The 21549-nt window shown below is 47.3% G+C and overlaps 2 protein-coding genes across 2 annotated transcripts in view; one reads left to right on the forward strand and one right to left on the reverse strand.

Moving 5' to 3' along the window:
- CDA (cytidine deaminase) overlaps window positions 1-20106 on the reverse strand; it is a 49837-nt gene extending 29731 nt beyond the window's left edge. Inside the window, exon 1 of the mRNA XM_044996585.1 lies at window positions 20040-20106. The gene's annotated coding sequence lies outside the window, so the exon portion shown is untranslated. The remainder of the gene's footprint in view (window positions 1-20039) is intronic.
- LOC123354472 (trypsin-3-like) lies at window positions 5245-17615 on the forward strand. The gene is made up of 5 exons (XM_044996582.1): window positions 5245-5299; window positions 9753-9912; window positions 11362-11503; window positions 15789-16055; window positions 17463-17615. The coding sequence occupies exons 1-5, from the start codon at window positions 5245-5247 to the stop codon at window positions 17613-17615; spliced, it is 777 nt and encodes a 258-aa protein (XP_044852517.1).
- Window positions 20107-21549: the final 1443 nt, after the last annotated feature.

Here is a 21549-nt window from a genome sequence, read left to right on the forward strand (position 1 = left end):
TCCGGCTAACAGCCCAGGCTGGGAAACTCCTGGGAACGATCTCTCTTTTGTGAGATTCCCGACATTGCCGGCTATCAGCTGCTGTGGTCCAAGTCTTGGGAGGATTCTTAGTTGATTTGAATGGCTTCCTCCATCCCTAGTGGGAACATGAAATATTTGGTGAGGGTACGTAACTGCAGCTAGCTTGGCCGACGCACCAGAAATTGAACTGGGGGCCTCCAGATCTAAGAGCCATAAACTGCTACAGCTTGAGCTGAAAATCTCAGGTTCCCTAGCTGGACTCATCCTCTATGGATCAGGCACAGAGAGGGGACCTGTAACTCACATTCAGCAGCGCATCACGAGCACAGCCTGTGAGAGGGGCTACGCCGCCCAGGGAATTATTCCAGCTTTCTCCTAGCCAATCAATGCCAGTACGAATAATAAAAAGGAGCGACTACTTACGTGCCTCTTGTATTGATCACCCCTGCTGTAATGAAGGGCCTCTGAATAACCCAGAGTTCTCCTGCTAACTGATATCCCCAAGTTTATTTAGCCAAGGAGAGGATTTATCGATCAAGCGACTTCAAGATTTTTTTTTTAAAAGCGTAGAGCCATAAAAAAGCTTTTTCTAAATTAAACTGGAGCCAGAGACACACACAGTGGGGAGGGGCTGGGGGGCTGCTGGTCAGGACTTTTTAGCATTTCAGTCCAGCTCGCAGTGAGGGGAATGTTAAAGCACTGGCTCTCAAGGTTGAATCTGATCATTTTGCTTCTTGGTTTCATGTCTGTTGCCCTGGAGTCACTACGGTAGAAAGCTGATGTCTTCTCACAGGCTTCCCTCCTAGTCCCCTTCCCTTTTTCGAAGGGATAACAACCCCCCCCTGGATAGGGGGCTCAGCTTTCTTGGTAATGTGTGTGGGTTTTCACCTTCCATTTTATCCTAGGTACCTCTGTCCCCCTCCCCTTTTTCAAGTTAAGGGGTCGCAGTTGAAAAGGCTGAGTCTATTATTCCATCTTTTCATTAATGGTTTGGATAATGGAGTGGATAGTTGCAGATGACACCAAGCTGCGAGGGGTTTGGAGGACAGGGTTAGAATTCAAAATGACCTTGAAAAAAATTGGAGAATTGGTCTGAAATCAATAATATGAAATTAAATGAAGATAAGTACAAAGTACTTCACTTAGGAAGGAAAAATCAAATGGAATTACAGAACGGGGAAGAACTGGCTAAGTGACGGTACTGCTGAAAAGGATCTGGGGTTACAGTGGACCAAAAACTGAATGAGAGTCAACAATGTGATGCAGCTGAGAAAAAGGCTAATACCATTGTGGGGTGTATTCACAGGAGTGTCATATGAAAGACACCGGAGGCAATTGTTCCACTAGACTCGGCACTGGTGAGGCCTGAGCTAGAGCACTCTGTCCAGTTTGTGAGCACCACCCTTTAGAAAAGACGTAGACAAATTGGAGAGAGTCCAAAGGGGAGCAATAAAGATTCAGAAAACCTGACTGCTGAGGAAAGGTTAAAAACTGGGCTTGTTTAGTCTTGAGAAAAGAAGTTTGAAGTGGAGACCTGATAACACTCTTCAAGTACGAGAAGGGCTGTTACAAAGAGGACAATGATCAATGGTTCTCCTGGTCCACTGAAGGTAGGACAAGAAGTAATGGGCTTCATTTGCAGCAAGTGAGATATAGATTGGATATTAGGAAAATCTTTCTAACTATACGGATAATTAAGCTGTGGAATAAGCTTCCAGCGGAAGTCGTGGAATCCCCATCACTGGAGGTTAAGAACAGGTTGGACAAACACCTGTCAGGGATGGTCTAGGTTTACTTGGTCTTGCCTCAATGCAGGGGGCTGGACTTGATGACTTCGTGAGGTCCCTTCCAGCCCTATATTTTTATTATTCTGATTCTTAAGGGGCATGGGATAGCCTGAGTTCAGCAAGTCACCCCCTTAGCTCCTACTTAAAGGAAGAATCCTATGATGGAGCTCAACTAGAGACTAGAATCCTACGCCCTCCCCTAAATCCAGCAGCCCGACTCTGGCAATAAATATCCCCCGATACCGATCTATATTCCACAGCCACACATTATAGGACCGAGTGGATTGTGGTGAGCATTTCTCTGCATCCTAGTAGTTGTGTATATTGTCCAGATCCTCTGCTGCAGCACAGCTGCTTTGTGTCACAGAGCTGGAGCCCTCTGATCATTACGTCAATTTAACTAGCGTTGGGAGCGTCATCTTCTCTGCTGCTGGTGTGGCTGGAGGAAAGTGCATGATGCCAGAATCTCTCTACTTCCTGTTGGTCCAGGGCTCTGTTTTCAGCTCTCTGTGTCCACTGTAGCCTGACATAAATTAGAGCAACCCCTGGGCTGCCCTGACATGGTACTGTGAGACCAGACCAGCAGAGGGCATCACAGAGACCAAAAGAGTGCAATACACGCCTTCACTCACTCACTCCTGACTTGTGCTCTTTGCATTGGGTCACGCTCCAGGATCCAGCACTATGCATATGTATTTATGTAGTTGCACATGTGTGTGCATGGATTCATTCTGTCTAGTGATTTCTAACATCCACATAGTGGGAAAAGAGAAACTGTCTACTCAAAAATTCATCAGACCACTTTCATACAGTGCAAAATTGGAGCAACTTTGCAGACATTTCCTCAGCTCAAAGGATGGCCCCTGAGGAGTCTCTCTGGCTGACCTAAATACAGACAGCTCCGCCCCATGCCTTCCGGAGCACAAATTTGCTTAAGGGGGAAGTGAGGGTCTCACAGCCATCATGTAGGATAATACATGGGCCAGAGGGAAGGGTGGCCCCATGGGAGGTACAGACCCTGCTGCTGAGTGGGGAGGGGCTATAAAAGACGTGTAGGCAATTGTCGAAGTGGAGTTGCGCTGAGATGGGAGAAGACAGGTGTTAGTTTCTGGAAGTCCCTGGTGGGTGCCAGTGGAAACAGATGGTTGTCTTTTTGCGTGTGATGTAGACCGATTCTATAATTGTATTGGTTGCCGATGAATAGTAATTTAATAGGGTTCTAGAACCAGAATCAGATACAACAGAATTAAAACGAACAAGTTCAGTATCTTGTCGGAACCCAGGGTGCATGGCAAAGCGTGTCACACTGAGGGCTAAGCAAAGCCTTAGCCACTTTTAGTGACACAACCAGTAAAGACAAGAAAGCACCAAACCATAGACACAAATAGCAGCAATATCTTCGGTAGCATTCCTTACATGTGCTCATATACTCACACCCTTTCTTGGAGATCTGGTGGTAAGAGACAAGGGACCAGCCTCATCCCTGGCATGCCAAATGAGTCCAATGGTCCAGACCCAAATGCCCAAAGGTCGGTGGTAGATGATGACAACGAAGAGCTGAAGGGTCAATGAGGATCGCTCACCTCCCGCTTACATGGTGGCCTGGCCTATTACAGAGCCTGAGGACTATTATGAATACTCATTCAGATGCCCAGCCTCCCATGTCCATAGCTAACTTCCTCACCCTCATAATATTGGGGTGCCTTTATCCTACAGGTTAATGTATTAATGCCTTTTAGCTCATTACCATACACATCAATTGTTGCTAAAGCAAGTTGGTGGTTAAACATCTGCCAATGATTTTATCCAAAAATATCCAAGCCTAGCATCAGTTCAAAAGTCCTGTGGTTGCTTAGTCTTGTTATGTACCAACTCCTGTCTTAAGCAAGCGGTTCCCTGTTCCCCAAATCTAGGGTAACTTTGGGGCTATTTTATCTAAACTGAAGGTCACGGGCCTATGCTTCACTCATGCTAACCTGCTTAAGACAATGTCTTACAGGATATAGGTCTGTAGGTTCCTCATGTTACTGCTAAGTAAAATAAAAGGCTGAGCTAACTGTATGGGTTACAGTGAATTTGAGTAATTTCTTGGTGTATATCGTCTTCACTCCTGCATTTTTTTTTTTGCTTAGTGCTAAGAAGTCACCATCCACCTGCAGAATGGAATCAGCTCTTTTTATTTCCCCCTAATCTGGAGCATCATCATTACCACATGCAAGTGTCATTGAAAAAAAACCCAAAACGTTCTCACTGAATATTTCTCCCAGCCGTAGCCAACACACATCCTGGATACACTCCGATTTTACGGGGGTGAGGGCCTAGATACTGCAACTGAAGCCAGGTTCAATGTGTCACTTTCTCCTGCATACGTTTTACACCTACAATCACAGCTATTTGCAAGGCTCTAGGATTGATTGATTTATTTAACATAGTGAGCTGCATTCTGCCTCATGCAAGCCCTTTGCCTTCTGTGGGGTTTCATGGATGAAACTGAAGGCAGAAGTTTGCTCACAGATGGTGGTTTAATGGGCTAACGCTTAGCAGCTGGAATAATGCTCTCACCTGTGGAGGTAAATCTACACCAATATGAGGAACTAACAGGACCCCAAAATTCATAGTGAACCCCCCACATTACACCTGGCAAAACCAGGGGAACAGGTTGCTTCATACTGGGCCCATGATCCACCTGAAAGGTTCATTGTCTCCAGCAAGCCCCTTGCACCTGTGGTGGCCTGATTCCCCATAGCCTACACCATATGCAGTCATTTGCACCAGTGCAAAGTGGGGGTCAAACGTCATCAGGTGTGCACTCTTTCACTGGTGTAAATGACGACACCACAAGCTGCAGGGCAATGGTGAATCCAGGCCTGAGTTTGCCACCCATTTCCCAAATGAGGCAGGTGTGACCCTGTTTCAGGCTTTGTCAAAAGCATTTTGCCCAGCACTGATGAGCAGCTTGTCCGCATCGCTTCTGGGCTGCTACCGCTCCAGCTCCGCCAGCTCAGCTGAGTGGATCTCTGCTTTAATTTGCAGTGCCACATGAAGGGAAGCAGGAGATGGAGACCCTTCAAGATATGCCTTCCCCTGTCTGCCAAGGGATGGTTTGTTGAAATCAGTGTAACTTCACTGCCAGGAAACCCAAGAAGCTCCATTCAGCGTTTGTGAGCAGTAAAGGCTATGGCCCTTTCAGCTGGACGCTGAGGGGAGGAAGATGAGAACACAAGGTTAACTCTAGTCAATCAGACACCAGTGTCCTGAAGTGCCTCCATGAATAATTGATTGTTCTCTTTGGGATTCACGTTGTCATGGAAACTGAAAGAGGAACCAGAATATCTAGGTATGAAGTGAAGTTTCTTTGGGTCTCTCTCTCCCTTCAGCAGCTAAGAGCTGGAGCTACCTTTGGCAGGTGCTTATAAGATCTTACATTGACTCTGAGATGAATTATCTGGCACTGAGCCTTCTGCTGATCCTGCAGTTATTTTCTTTGATCGGTGAGTATTTCATATGCATAGCTAGCTTTAGATGGCCTTTCATGTCTAGAAATCCTACTAAGTCTTTCGATTGCTGAATGTGCATCTGTATAGAGACTATTGAAGTGTGTGTGATTTGTGTAAATACGCTTCCCGTCAAATTACACCACCCTGAGTCCCTATTACAGTTTACATTTCTTCATATCCAGAAATGCACCATGATTTTTTCCCCCGCTCTAAGATGTCCCATATTTTGTTCCCAGGTTTCATTTTTATCTGATTCACATTCAACATTCTTCATAGGTTTTTTTGTTTGTTTTGTTTTTTTTACAGAACTAATAATGTTATTTGTTTAAATCATCAGACTGATAGAATACCTGGACATTTATTTATGTGTGTTATCTTCTGTCTATCTAGAGAGATACACCAAGGGTCAATTAGATCCAGTGTATCTTCGGTGGACCAACATTTCAGGTGAAACTGGCCCACTGTCAACATTCCATAATATTTGCATCATGACAAGTTAATTAGGTCTCCAGAGAAACAAGAAATTGGACTGTGAGATTCCAGCAAGGATCTTTTGCAGATATTGAGAGAAGAATGAGGTCTAGTCATCAGAGCAGTGGACTGGATGTCAGGACTCCTAGGTTATATTCCTAGCTCTGCCATAGAAATACCATTTGTCCTCACACAGTTCACTCAACCTCTCAGCCTAACTCTCTGTAGAAGAGGGATAATATTTTTAAGGGCATTATGAGGCATAATTGATTATTGTAATATGGTTGGAGATTCTCTGAAAGGAGCTGTACAAAGGAGGAAACATGCCCAAAGTGTTTCTCATTCAGTATCTGTTTAGTAAAACTATTAGCAAGGAAAGTTTGCTTCCTAAATGATACCACAATTGAGCAAAATTGTTCTAGACAAAGAGACCACCTACAGGGAGACCTTTTGGAAGAACGGTGTAATTTGCCAGGAAGAATATTTACACAAATCAAACACTTCGATATTCTCTGGAAACAATGCCACGAAAGCACGTACATTCCTATCAGCTGCCCTGGAAACGGACTGCACCACCGGAAGAAACACAGGGCAATGCCTCAGCTCAGGGGATTCTTGGGAGGAATTTTGGGATGTTAGGAAAGGGCCCAAACCTGAAGCTTTTCCTGAGTCCTTAACCAGGACAAACTCTTATGGACTTCAGAAGGAAATGTCCAGAGTAAGGAATAAGAGCCTGATCTCGGCATGAGCTGATGGCTTCTGAGAGCCCTCAGCTCCCATTGACTTTACTGGGAGTTGTGGGCACTCGGCACTTCCCAGAAGCACTCGGCACTTTGCCGTAAAGAGCCCTGAGTGTAAACCAAATAGAGACCTCAGAATCTTGCCCTGGAGCACCCAAAATAATAGGTTCTTCTCACAGCTCCCTAATGGCTTTCTTACACAGGGGACCAGCTCGCATCTGAAACCAAAGGAGGCTTCAAATAATTATTGTATTGTTGTTACGTAGCTAAGTGTTGGTGTTCTTTGACAAGGGGCCAAGTTAAAGTAAGCCAGGATGCTGTTACCTCTTTGGAAAGGTTAGGTAAATTAGTCATTAAACAGCAGATTCTTCACACCACCTTCTGGACACCTTCCTGGTGTCCCAGATTAGATCAGAGATTCTTCAGCCTGTGCCCCCGCCACCAGGGCCCAGAGGCTACACTCGCCCAACAAAATGTAGCGGCTTCTTCGGTGGGCAGTCCTTTCTCAGTACGTCGCTCTGGTCGACACTGCACTGAGCGGACCAAGCACCGTGATTTGTTCCTCCATCACTTCCATGTGGCAGGCACTACCCTGACCTACCAGAGCACCTTGGCTTTGTTAGGGTCACCTTTTAACATCCAGTCTGTGTTGGTACCATTGTCTCGACAGAGATCTCTATTGTCATTGCTTGTTGTTGTCCATCCTGACCAAAAAAGTCACAACTGCAGTGATGCAACCGAGTCTCCCGGCCTTGTCAGTGCCTCCATCACTTAGATTCATCTGTAGGTCACCGATGCTCTAGCAGAGCATGATGGCGACTGGACAATCGCTAACCCAGTGAAGCTCATGTGCCGATAACTCTGACAACACAGCACCCTGTTTAGTGATGTAAGAGCCAGTACAGTTTATGTTGGGGTGGTGCCAAATTATTATGAGTTGTTGTGATTGATATGAATGACTGTGGTAAGCATGAAGTTGGTATGGCCTGGGATGTCTGAATTGGCGAGAGGATTCTGGGAGCAGGATTCTCTTAGCATCAGACAGTTGGTATGGAAATTTACCGAGAGGGCTGAAATTGCACTTGAATGGCTAATTGAGGCTCCACCTGTGCATGTGTCTCAACATGAGACTTTGGGCAAGTCTACTCTATGGCAGGGTTCGACGCTCTGAGATCGATCCACCGGCGGTCGATTTAGCGGTTCTAGTAAAGACCTGCCAAATCGACTGCAGATCGCTCTCCAGTCGATCCCTGTTCTCTACCCCCAACGAGAAGAGTAAGGTAAGTCAATGGGAGATTTTCTCCTGTCGACCCCCCACGGTGTAGACCCCGTGGTAACCCGACCGAAGGTACGCCAACTCCAACTACGTTATTCACATAGCTGGAGTTGCATAGCGTAGGTCGACTTACCGCAGTCGTGTAAACATAGCCTTTGAAACGTGTCAGCTGATTGACCAGCTCACAAAGTAAAGAAAACCCAAAAACATGCCATCGGTGAGCTTGGTACAGGTTGACCCAGGACAAAATAACTCCTTTTGGAGGACACCGCACCAGGAGCTCGAGTGAGTGATTGATGAGGGGGTAAACGTTGATTGAGCTTTGGTCTTTGCCTGTTTTGTAGCCCCCTTCTATAATATTAATTAGAGAAAACCGGTAATAAAACACCCACAGGGCATATTTTTGGGACATGTGACTCCTTTGAGAACAAAAGGTATAAATGTTAAGCAAAGTAAATTAGTTAGTTAATTCCCCAATTAACATCTGAAGAGGTCCATGATGCTGTAAGACAGGAGGCCTTGGGGTAACCAAGACCCTGCTTTGAGGGACTTTTCACAGACCAAGTACCTGAGAGAGGAGAAGAAAAGAAGTCTCCATCTAGCTATACCTGCTTTGTTTGCCAAGCAGGATACTGTGTAAGGCCAATACAGTTACTGAGGGTTTATACTTGGGGAATACTTGTTAGGAAGATGTGTATTACATAACCTTTACTGCTTGTGTGATTCTTTCTCAAATAAATACAGGAACAGTATGGTTAATGCACAATCATTTTCACCAGTACTGGTAACAATCTGCCCAGCTGTGGGCCATTAAAGATCTGTTTCAATAGTTTACAGGTGCTCTGCATACACAGCAGGTCAAAGCCCTTACACCTTCTTAAAAGAAATCAGCATAATGGCTGCTAATTAGAGGAACAGAGGAGACATGTTACAGGAAACCTTGCTCTGTGCCATGAAACTCAGCATCTAACAAGATTCAAATGAACCTTCTAGCTTGTAGGTGACTAGATTAGCGCTCTGGCATTCTCCTTTTGGCACCAATCCATTTGTTTGCTCAAGATCAGACCTGAGTTTGACAGACTTATCCCAGAGCCTGTTTGCTCACATGACACAACCAGTTAACAGCCCCTGGCTGAGAGTGAGGCCCAGGACTGGAAGAACCAGGGTAGTCCCAGGCCATAACGGATGTGCATTAGTAGAGCTGTGCTGGAGACTGGGATAACGGGTCAGATCAGAGCTGGGGCGCCAGGTGGGATAGACGCCTGGGGCCTGCCTGCACTAGGCCTCAGGCAGGTTAGTACAATTAGCCCCTCACTCTGGTGAGCGTTAAACTGGATTCAGATTGATTAAAATGCCAATTAAAAACCAAGTAGGTTGTATATTTATCATCGCTCTGTCGCCTCTGGAGAAATCAAGGCCGGTAGCTGCATGAATAACAGATGGACTCTCGTCTTGCTAATGTCAGCGAGAGGACGATAATAGAGTAGTAGATCAATTAGAATCCCTCCTGAGGGATTTATCCATCCCCTTGGCACTGATGTCTAACTCCTATTGATGCTAATGGCAGTGACATGAGCCTATAGGGAGGGAGTTGGCACCTTGTCTGTGATTTAAAGTGCCTCTCTGGTGTGTAGTGTCTGCTGTAGTCCCATTTATCTCCCCCTGCACAGCCCTAGCAGGGCCTGAGCTGTCACAGCAACTCCTGGCGTCATGATTAAAATTCAAAAGTCCTGGAAGGTAACTTGGTTTCAGAGCTCCTATTCCCTCAGAATAAGGCCTGGCCAGCTGCCTACATCAAATGACACTTGGATCTGTCCAGCTGCATGCAGTGATACTGGGATCTGTGCAGATGCAGAGTGCCCCGGTGTCTTTGGGGTGAGAGGTAGCCACAGTTCATGCATGACACAGCGGCTGGGTTTGCCAGTTGTCTCCTCCTGATAGCTTTGCCTTTGCTCTGCAGATGGTCAGAACAGCCTCCAGCGCATCATCGGGGGTTACATAGTGGCACCACATTCCTCCAAGTACCTGGTGTCCCTGAAGAGGAAGACAGGCTTCCATTTCTGTGGCGGGTCGCTGGTCAGTCGAAGCTGGGTCCTGACGGCTGCTCACTGCAAAACTGAGTAAGGAACGCCGGGAGACTCAGGGGGCTTTCAGAGCACAGTCAGACATCTGGGAATCAGACAAGAGACCAGCCTCCCCTCACAGCAGAGTATAGAGGTTTGCTAGAACATAGGGTCCTGGACTCCCATCAAACAGCACGACTCCATGGAGTCCTGTACATAGTTACACACACGCGCCCAGCTCAGTTTTCAAACTTGGGTGTCTACGTTCCCATTTCGGTGTCTATATAGGGATTTTGGTGCCTAAGTTTACGTGTTCAGGTTGAAAGCTGGGCCCTTGATCTGGTAGGTATCTATGCACAGACCCCACCGGTTCACATGCCTAGAGCTCCTACACCCGCAGACTGGTGAGCTGTAACCGGGGATGACTTTTCAAAGGCAGGAAGGTTTGGTTTATATGAGGACCCAACAGTCTGGCTTCTTCTCTTAACTATCCGAGCCTCTTGGGTCTGACCCACGAGGGCCAGAAACTTTTCCAGCCTGTCTCACCAGGGCCCCGATTCAGCACGGTGTTTTGAACACATGCTTAAGTTCTATTAAGGTCAGTCCCCAGCTCAGCTCCAGGCTGCCCATGTGACCTTGAGCCAGTGCCAATCTTCCTTGTGTCTCGCGGCCCCATTAAATCTTAAACACGTGCTTGACGTTAAGCACGTGCTTTGCTGAACCGCTGAATTGGGGCCCTAGAATTGCCAGGATTTCCTGGTTGTGTTTAAGACGTAATGTCAGAAAGATCAGCCTTCTTGGCGGGGTGCGGGGGGGCATTTGGCATTTCTCCGTGGGGGGGTCATCACAGTAGCAGCAGCAAGGGTGTGAAAAGAGCAGCAGCAAAAGGCAGCTCGCCAGATTTTTTCCCCCTTCTCATTGCTGGTGCAGCCAAAGTTTGGGGCACAATTTCTGTCCGTTTTTCTGTTAGCCCATCCGGTTTGCCCATTCCTAGTCACCGACATTTCATAATATTGATGCTTTGGACAAGCTCATGATCCTCTCTCTGGAGAAACACTGGACCGAGGAATTCTAACACAGAAGGAGGATTCTCTAGTGATCAGCGCAAAGGCCTGGATTCCCGGCTCTCCTACTGAATCACCGTCATTACGTCTCTCTCTTCATTTCTTGGTTTACTCATCTGCAAAATGGAAATGATGCTATTTTCTACCCGCCTCACCACAGTGCCACCCACCCCCACAGTCACGTGTACCTCCAAGCAGTCGTACATCCAGATCTACGCACTAGGCAAACACGCACACGTCCCTCCATCACTTCGGCGTTGACTCCACGTGAATTCAAACACCGGTGCACAAGATCTCACATGGGAAGTGCTGTGAGTGCTACAAGGCTTGTGAAAAGTTTTGAGTCCTTTGAGTGACTGAATTTTTAAATCAGACCTGGGCAGAGCCATTTCCCCCCAGCAATGATGCACCGGTGACCAGGGCCTCTGCTGTCTCCCAACAGAATTAACCAGATGATGATTGTAGCTGGGGAATATTCTCTCTCCACTTTTGAAGGCACAGAGCAGATCTTCCGGCCCTCTCGGATGGTGGTTCACCCGGACTACAGCTCCGCTTCCAAAAATGCAGACATCATGCTGATTAAGGTAACAAGCTTTCGCCAGGCCATGAAAGGGAGGACGGCTGTTGGAGAGGGAGGGGTTCACTACGGATTGTTTTGGCTGTTCACAGCAGAGTACATGTGCGCCACTGAGCACACATGAAGCATGGTAAGGGAAATAAAGGCAGGGCTGGAGCAATGTGCAGGAGGCCAAGGTGGAGAGGAACAAACCACCAATGACCCCTAATAACAAATACTGTATCTGCATCCTGTACCTGTAGATCTCAGAGCACTTTACACAAGGAGAGAGGAATCATCACCCCCTTTTTACGGACGGGGAAACTGAGGCACAGAGCGATGTGACTCACTCAAGGTCACTCAGCAGGCCAGCGGCAGAGCCAGGAGGAGAACCCAAACTGGGGTACAAGTCCCATCGCCCCAGCCACACTGCTTCTGATATAAACGTAGGGTCTGATCGTGGGAGGCGCAGAGCGCCCTCATCTCCCTTCTCTCACACCCGGAAAGAAATAAAACAAACTAACCAATCCCTGCCAAGTGTCCTCCCCAGAAAGGACATTGTTGACAACGTTACTAGCAATTGGAAATAGGAGATTGGAGTGGAATGGCCTTCCCAGCCCTACCTATCCCATTGCTGCTGCCGACACTGCCCTGCTCCAGTGTAGAGATCCCAGAGGCCGAGACTGCACTGCCCCTACTCCCCATGAATATTGCCTTACTCCTCCTTGACACAACTAGGGCTACTCCTCCCAGTGAGGGAGGTGGGCCCTGAGTTCTGAAAGAAACGCAATGTATGATTAACGAGGCTAGTAACTAGTAATCAGGACACACGTGTCTGCTCTTCCCATCTCCCCCAACAGCGGGGCTCTAGCAGCATCTACCTGCAAACCAGCTGGGGAGGGGACATTTTGTCACAGGAGGGGTGTGCATTCTTCTCTCCGATTGTTGCTTTCTGATGCTTTTCTACCCCAGAAGTCAGTATGGCCTAGGGGAGAGTGCACAGGACTGGGACTCAGGAGAACTGGGCTCTGTTCCTGGCTCTGCTGCATGCCCTTGGGCAAGTCACTTCCCTGCTCTGTGCCTCAGTTTCCCCATCTATAAAGTGATACTTACCTCCTATATAAGTGCTAGGTATTATTATTAGTTACTGATCATTGTATATTTCAGATCTCACAGGGTCTCTTTCACTCTGTGGGTCTATTTACCTTAGTGAAGTGTATCAACCTCTAGGCACTGATTAGTACCTAGGCTGGAGATATACTTCCTGAGTTCCAGGCTCCCTATCATTGTCAATTCCCCACCATTCCTTGGTAAGGAATTGAGCAGGCTGAGCAGAAAAGCATCCGGAAAGGATATGGAGTGGCGTATACACAGAATCAGGGCCAACCTGCCTTCCCATCCCTGCAAAAAACAATCTAAAAGGATTCTGCACGATAACCTCATGGGTGAAAGCCAGTTTAGCCCCAAAGCCTTCCTGCTTGTGCCTCAGGTTTAAATGGCAATGCATGTTAATGCAAACACATTTTAGCCATTGCAGCAGAATATAATCATGCCCCCTTCTAGTTCTGTACACCTACACCATGGCTGCCTGTGCAGAAGCATTCATTTGAGTGGGTGAATGGGCACGCGTCACTGTTGCATATACACATCCTGTGTGAGCTTTTTCACTTGTGTATTGGTTTTGGAACCAGGTCTTTATAAGCTCACTAAGCATTCATGGGAGAATGAGGTTCAGCGTTTGCTCAGGAGAGGGAGTTGGAGCGGTGTTAATGAATCATTTAAAGGTAGGGACAAAATGACTGAATACACTGCGACAGATGTTGTATTATAAAAACCAAGAGCTGACGAATGTAAATCAGTTCATAGGGTGACGGGCAAAAAAGAACTCAAAGACAGGAAGGAATCCAAGCCCAGGCACTGAAAGAAATCTCACCAAATCCCCCTGCAGAGCACAAGCTGCAAATTCATTAGATCTAGTCTTCTAGGCAAATGCTAGGTGCTTGCAGAATGGTTTCTCCAGAGATCTTTTCCCAGGCAGCAATCCCTTGCTGAAAGAGCATTTGCTGTTCAAAATATTCTGTAAGCCAAAGGAGTCTATTACCTGACATAACAGGGACTCATTAAGTCCCTTTACTAATCCAGCGGCTTCAAAAGGAAGTAGTGAAGAGTCCAAGCCAGGGGAGGAAACCGAACGAGGCGCTAAATGAAATTCCCAGGGAGGATTGCCTTTAACGAATTAACGTTTCAGGCTAAGCCGGTATCATTTTCACTTAAACGGCATTCATACCTTCAGCTAGGTTTGCAAAGTGCATTGCGTATTAATAAGAATGGACTCAAGTTTAAATAATCATTAAAGTGATGCAGTCCAAGGCCCCAGGCACCGAGTCTGCTAGACTGCCCCCCGAGGGAATGTGCAGTGCAGAGCTGGAGGGGGCTTCTATTGATTGAAGCGGCAGCAGCTCAGAGGCTGCTGGGACATAGTGATGCTGTTCAGTTCTCTCCTAAGGGCCCCTGGTAGTCTGGCTCTTATTTCCCTAAAATTAAAAATTTCCAAAGCCCCAGTATGAACCATTCAGAGAGACTGAAAACCTAAATTGCAGACTCCTGCCGTGAGCAACAGGGGAGTGCGTGCAAATGAACATAGCCCTTCGCTTGTGCATGTGCACGTACACACACACACGTTGATAAATCATACTCACAGCACTGGAAACGATAGTATCATCACAATACGCTAGCAAATGGTACTGTGGTCTGCTCCTATAGTGCTCAAACAGATAGCACAGGGTGGATGACTTGATATAGACCGAAGAAGAATTGACTCTGAAAAGGATTTAGGGGTCACAGTGGATAAGCAACGCAACATGAGCTCCCAGTGTGATGCTGTGACAAAAGGGCCAGTGCCATCCTCGGATGCATAACCCCAGGAGTACTGAGTAGGAGGAGGGAGGGGAATTGACATTTATACATGACATTAGTGAGAGCAATCCTGGAATTCAGCATCCAGTTCCGGTGTCCATGTTTTAAAAAAGGATGTTGAAAAATTGGAGAGGGTGGAGTAAGAGAGTCACAATAATGATTTGAGGGCTGGAAAGAAAATGCCTTCCCGTGGGAGACTTAAAGGGATCGGTCTGTTTTGTGTATCAGAATTTGAGAGACGGCTTGGATACAGTATATAAGTATCTTCCTGGGGAGAAAATACCAGTATTAAAATTATCTTTAATCCAGCAGAGAGAGGCATAAAAAGAACTAGTGGCCGGAAGCTGAAGCCAGACAAATTCAAATTGGAACTAAGGCCCACATTTTTCACACTGGGGAGGATTAATCCTTGGAACAAACTACCAAGAGAAGTAATGGATTCTCCATCCATCTTTCGATGGCTTCAGAGCCCAACTGGCTGCCTTTCTGGAAGATGCTTTAGCCAAACACAAGTTACCGGGCTCAATACAGGGGTAACTGGGTGAAATTGAATGGCCTGGGATATACAAGAGATCATAACAGACATTCTAATGGTTCCTTGTGGCCTTAAACTCTATAAATCTATGACCTCCACCTTCACCCAGAACTCAAACCAAACTCAAACCGAACCTTTCTGAGGGTTTGAAAATGCTTAGTTCAATACTCTTCCCTGTGCAGCTCTGTTTTGCTAACAGAAAGGGCCTGAACAAGCCAACAGATCCTCCCTTCAAGTTGAGGAGTGGAGAATACCATTTTACAGCTGTTGCACAGCACCTTTATGGGAAGCCTATAGAATTTACTAGAGATGAAACCAAGAGGGTCCTGTAGAATTATAATAAATAGGCTCCTATAGAAATTAGTCCTAAGACCAAGATATTTTAATAGAGAATGAGATCCTTTCTATAGGTATTTTGACCCATCCTATAGAATTCTATAGCCAGGATATAATTCTCTTCTAGATTCTATAGGAGGATTCAAAGAATCTTATAGAAAAGTTCTCATTGCCTTTTACATTCTATAGGGCTTTCCATAAGGGTGAAGTCTTAGACCAAAATAGTGGCTCCAAACACCCCATGGCTTTGAGGAAAAGATTGGAAACTGAATCCAGATCCAAGTTTTGCAGCCAGGTCCCGTTTCCACGAGGGGCCAAACCAAAACCCTGGATCTGGATTGGATTTTGCAGCTGATGCCGTCTGGCTGGTTCAGAGAAGCATCCCAAACGTGAGTGGAACCCAAGCTGTGAATTGCACGAGGTTCGCCTGTCACCGTACACACAGCCCTAGGCCCATGATCACCTGTTCCCGCCTCTCTGCTTCTTTACAGTCAGTAATGACTCTCTCCTTGGTGTCTCCGAACAGCTGAACAGGCCGCTGGTGCATAACGCTTTTGTTTCCATTGTGCCACTTCCCCAGCAAGGAGCGGTCATGAGGGAGGGCCGCTTCTGCCAAGTCTCTGGCTGGGGTTACACCACTCCCAGGGGCGGGGCAACTTCGGACACCCTACGCAGCGTGCGCCTGCCGATCATCTCTTCTGGGAAGTGTAACAGCACGGCCTCCTATGCGGGATACATCACCAAGAACATGATCTGTGCCGGGTTCAACACAGGGGGCAAAGATGCCTGCCAGGTACAGCCTCCCTCCTTAATTCTGCAGAGGAAGCTGCAAGTTCAAATTTCTCCTCTGGGGAGAGCACGTCCCGCTATGCCCAAGCTGCAGAGAACCATGCTGAACTGGGTCCCCTTAAAAAGAATCCATCTGTTAAAAAGCATCTCCTGCCTCCTCCATATCTGACAGGAAATTAGTACTTTTCTAGACAGACTTGGAAGACACAAGCCAATAGTGACGAATGAGTTTGGGGGCTTTCAAATGTTGGGTGCCCAGTACACCTTTAAAAGAATCGGGTTTCCTGAGGATGTACGTTCTGGGAGAAAAATCAGGCTCTTTTCATGGTGTACCCAAAACCACCAGTCCCTTTTGAAAATCTTGACCACCATTACTGCAGCCAGTGGACAGCGTCATGGGAGGGGATCTGGGGGAAAATGCTTGCACAGAGACACAGAAGTCAGCTGTCCTCCGCGCTGCCTTGTTCTCAGGTTCCCATAGAGTTAAAGCCTTGATCACACACTTCCTAACTGGAGATGACTCACGCTCGGAATTGAAGCACAGAGGGTGGGTGGAGAAGGCGGATCTATTTTTATAGCGAGAAGAACAAAATGGCAAGCTAGAAATGAGCTAGCTTTTTTCAAATTCTTCCTGGGTAAGACAATAGCAAGGAAGTACAATGGAGCCGAAGGCGTCCCTTCCAAAATACATTACAGCTGTTGCCTCTGTTTTAATCATTTGTCTGGCAGGACCTAGTCATCATGTCGCCAGTGCGGCATGATGTCATGTTCTTGTGTCATGATGCCAGGTCGTTGCACGATGCTGCTGCATCACACCTAGGAAGGCACAATGGTGCAGATTGTCCCCAAGGGCTGGACTAAATCTCTCTGGGATTCCAGCATTGTCTCTGAGATGGCAGGACAGTCCCAGTTTTGATGGGTGCTGCCCTGGGAAAAGGTCAGGTGCAATTTCCATTGAACGGGGCTGTCAGGACTGGGTGGGAAATGCGTTAAGTTAGATTCATGGGGCCAAATTCTTTGCTGGTGTAAAGAGGCAAAACTCTGATGTCAATGGCATAGAGCCCATTTAGGTAGCAGAGAATCCATCTCTGAATTCCCTCCAGGCTGCCCAAGTCCTTCTGGGACTCAGGCACAGAAATATATGGAATGAAATCTAGAAGCCTGATTCCTCATTACCATGCACCTTTCACCAGTGCAAAGAGGCTGTTACTCTTCTGACTTGGTAGCATTTTATGCATGCTTTGCACTAGTGAAATGCCTACCTATCGTATAGGGCTATGGAGAATCTGCCCCAGAGCCGTCTGGGTCCTCCCGTTCCTAGACAGGAAAGGTGTTTATTACTATGATGGAAAGGTCACCCCCAAACCATTTTAGAAAACCGCAACCTTTATTGTGTCTGCTTCTTTTCTAGGGGGACTCTGGCGGGCCGCTGGTGTGCGAGGGCCGAGTGTTCGGGATTGTGTCCTGGGGGAACAGCTGTGCTAGTCCCAGGTACCCAGGTGTTTACACGGCAGTAGCCAACTTTCAGAAATGGATTTACAAAACCATCTTTAGGCGCGAATAGCGGCCGCTCTGTGTCCCCTCAACGTGCACCTTCCCGGCTTTGAGCAAATAAACTTGTGATGAAAAAGAAACAGAAGCGCCTTCAAATGTAGCCCTCCTGGGACCTTCTGAAAGTCGCCCAGGGGGAGAAGGGAGGTGGTGCTTTGTAAAAAGCACTCTCTTGCAAGGAGTATATATGCCTTTCATATTCTGCGTCAGGTACACTGATTTCTGTCTTTAATGGAAATAGAATAACTCCACAGGTTTAGGACTGTGAAAACATGCGGGGGCTGAAAGTTACTTAAAAACCAGAAGGGATCGCAGGCAAAGGATTAATAGAACCAATTTTAACTTCATTAAGAGCCACCAGAGAGGTGGAAAAAAAAGAAAACACAATGTGCAGTAAAAACCACTGAATAGATCAAACATCTAGGAGTGGGGGAAGGATCCATCTTTGAGCACAAAATGTTCCTGGTATCAAAATAAGCTCAAAGCCACTTCCCTTTTAAATATTAGCTGAGTGATTTGCTGTCTTCACCAGCTGGCTATGCCCAGAACTTGGCCATGATTAATTACTAGTGTATTCTCTCCCCTGTAGGGTGGCATTATGAAGACCTGGCTCAGGTACTGAATGACTAAAGCTGCTGCAGGGAGGGTTTTTCCTTTGAACCTTTGTGTCAGAACATCACCATGGGCCTGATCTAAAGCCCGTTGAAGTCAAAGGGAGTCTTTCAATGGGCTTTCAAACAGAGCCTAGAAGACTCCAGCTCAGACAGATCTGCCGCCACCACAAACACACGCCAACCATCCTTGTTATTTATTCCCTGAGGGAGTCCGTAGGGCCCGTTCTCCCCTTTGCCCCACCAGGACTTTAGGTAGCGGAATACACCTCAGCAGACTGATCTGATTAAAGATTTTCACCAAGGGCATGAATCTGAGCCAGACTGTGCCCCCTAGACACCCCCACCAAGACACCAAGGCCTATGCAGGTGGAAATGGGAACAGAACCTGGCCCAGCGCACACTAGGACAAATGCAGACTTAGGGTAGATCTGCACTGCACAAGTAATCCAGGCTCTTACCTGGGTGTTGGTCCAAACCGCTCTATTGTCCACACAGAAAATCCCTTGACCTGTTTGCAGGTTCTTCCAGCCCAGGCTCGCTGACCCAGCTGAGGGCGAGGGGGAGGGTTAGAACCTGGGCCCCGCTTCCCGTCGGGCTGGAACCTCCCACTTTGCAGCGAGGATTGGGGTGGCCACTGATGCATCCCCTGAATAGTGGACATTCTGGTACTTTGGGAACAGCATCAGCCCGCCACCGCCTGCATGACCCCAACAGCCTGACCTCACCCAGGCGGTGCATGCGAAATCACGCCAGCAGGGGGCAGAGTGGCGCACTCTTCAAAATGGCATCTTCCAGTTTTGTCTCAGTGCCGACAGGGACAAACCGTAGAAAAACAGGACTATCCGGCTTAAAATTGGATGAATGGTAAGGATGCAGGCCAACCCTGATGGCCCTCCACTGCCTTCACACAGATCCCCCCAAAGGGCAGATGAGGTCTCCCGTAATTGATAGGGAAAGAATCCTCAAGCATCTCAACAGAGAGAACGATGGGCTCTCCCTCAGACACCCACAGGTGTGCAGACACACTAACACAGAGAAGGTTTTGCAGTAGGGACACTCACATCTGGCCTAGGCTAACCCAGGTGCTCAGACCCAGGTGCCAGTCAGCTGGGCTAACTCTGCGGTGAAGACATATCCCCATTGTAAATCAAGGGCAGTTCCATGCAAGTCAACGGGGATAGGAATCCAAAGCTTCTCCTCTTAGAAGTTTGAAGGCCAATTTTTTTCCTTTAGCGCTGCCCTTTGACTGCATGGAGGGTACATCAAGAATGCCACCTGCCTTCCTTCCCTGCACTGCACCCACTGAGCTGTGCTACGGGTTTGGAGGAAGCAGCAGAAGTCTTGGTCAATCACATGCAAGTGAATGTGGAGGGCTAATGCTTGGCACTGCATGTGCCAATACACACTTTTTGGTCACTAGCTTCGACACTGCGTGTGTGCCATGGTGAGGAACAGGCAGAACTAGGTGGGGTCCATCACATGGGCTCTGACAAATGGGCTATTCTTTCCTCCTCAGGACATGAGTGTGGAACAGCCGGAGCTCAGGGCTTGAAAAGGTAAAAAGGATCAGCCAAACTTCAGGCAGGACAGGTGGGAACATGGGATGTAGAGAGAGGGACCAGTGCATTTCAGGTGCAGCCCTACCACCTCCAGTGATGGCAGGGAACCTGGAGCTGCTATGGTAGGGCACATGGCCTAGTAGTTAGAGCAATATCTTCATCAGAGTTACACCTGGGACATATTTAGCCTAGAGCAGTGTTTCCCAAACTTGGGATGCCAATTGTGTAGGGAAAGCCCCTGGCGGGCCGGGCCAGTTTGTTTACCTGCCGCATCCGCATGTCCGGCCCATCGCGGCTCTCGCTGGCCGCGGTTCGCTGCTCGAGGCCCTTCCTATCTTCTGTTCCTATGTCTATGAAGCAGGATGTCTCTGGCTAAAGTGTGGGAGAAGGGAGGCACAGAATGAACTTGGGAAAGTCAGCAATTTATCAGTTAACAGTATCTATTAGATAAGACTCCCAGTCCCCACAGCATCTTCTCCTGGTTGTGAGTGGCTAATAAGACAAGGGGATGTAGCATTAGCCATTTCCCTCCACCATTGCTCCCCACTCATAGTTGGTTGTCCAGGGTTGGTAGAGTCCAGAACTCGGGCAGGTCCATCTCCAGCCCTTAAGGAAAGTGCTGCCTGATCTACTCTGGGGGCTCCACCAACTATCCCAGCTGAAGTGATTATGGCTTTGCTGCTAGGTAGGGAGGCCCTGGTCAGAGTCCCTCAGCTAGGCGGCTGCGCTTGGTGGCTCATCCCAAACCACCAGCATTATCACCTGCCTCAATGTTGCACCCATGCTGACTACTACCTCACAGCGACTTCAGCTGTCAAAGGAATAACAGAATCATAGAGATGTAGGGCTGGAAGGGCCCTCGAGAGCTCATTTAGTCCAGCCCCTGCCCTGAGGCAGGCCCAAGGAAACCTAGACCATCCCTGACAGGTGTTTGTCTAATGTGTGATTAAAAACCTTCAGTGATGGGGATTCCACAACCTCCCTTGGAAACCTATTCCAGAGCTTAACTAGCCTTAAAGTTAGAAAGTTTCTTAATATTTGACCTAAAATCTCCCGTGCTGCAGATTAAGCCCATTACTTTTTGTCCTACCTTCAGTGGACATGGAGAACAATTGATCACTGTCCTCTTTATGACAGCCCTTAACATATTTGAAGACTTATTTCCCCCGCCCCCCGTCTTCTTTTCTCAAGACTAAACATGCCCATTTTTTTTAACCTTTCCTCATAGGTCAGGCTTCCTGAACCTTTTATCATTTTGTGTGCTGTCCTCTGGACTCTCTCTAATTTTCTATATCTTTCTTGAGGTGCGGTATCCAGAACTGGATACATTACTCCACCTGAGGCTTCACCAGTGCTGAGTAGAGTGGAACATCTACCTCCTATGTCTTATGTACAACACTCCTGTTAATACGCCCCAGAATGATATAAGCCTTTTCCACAACTGCTTCACGTTGCTGACTCTCATTCAATTTGTGATCCACTATAACCCCAGATCCTTTTCACCAGTACTAACACCTAGTCAGTTTTTCCCCATTCTGTAGTTGTGCATTTAATTCTTCCTTCTTTAATACTTTGCATTTGTCTTTATTGAATTTCATCTCGTTGATTACAGAACAATTCTCTAATTTGTCAAGATAATTTTGAATTCTAATCCTGTCCTCCAAAGGGATTGCAATCCCTTGCAGCTCGGTGTCACCCATACATTTTATAACTATTATCTCCACGCCATTATCCAAGTCATTAATGAAAATGTTGAATTGTACCAGGCCCAGCA

The sequence above is a fragment of the Mauremys mutica genome, chromosome 21 (genome assembly GCF_020497125.1).
Source record: "Mauremys mutica isolate MM-2020 ecotype Southern chromosome 21, ASM2049712v1, whole genome shotgun sequence".
In the NCBI taxonomy this organism is placed as follows: domain Eukaryota; kingdom Metazoa; phylum Chordata; order Testudines; family Geoemydidae; genus Mauremys; species Mauremys mutica.

Bases quoted from the DNA above. Each gene is read 5' to 3' on its own strand.
- LOC123354472 (XM_044996582.1), top strand. From the start codon at position 5,245: ATGAATTATCTGGCACTGAGCCTTCTGCTGATCCTGCAGTTATTTTCT. The intron at 5,300-9,752 runs GTGAGTATTTCA...TTTGCTCTGCAG, and splicing joins GCAGTTATTTTCTTTGATCG to ATGGTCAGAACAGCCTCCAG. The intron at 11,504-15,788 runs GTAACAAGCTTT...GTCTCCGAACAG, and splicing joins CAGACATCATGCTGATTAAG to CTGAACAGGCCGCTGGTGCA.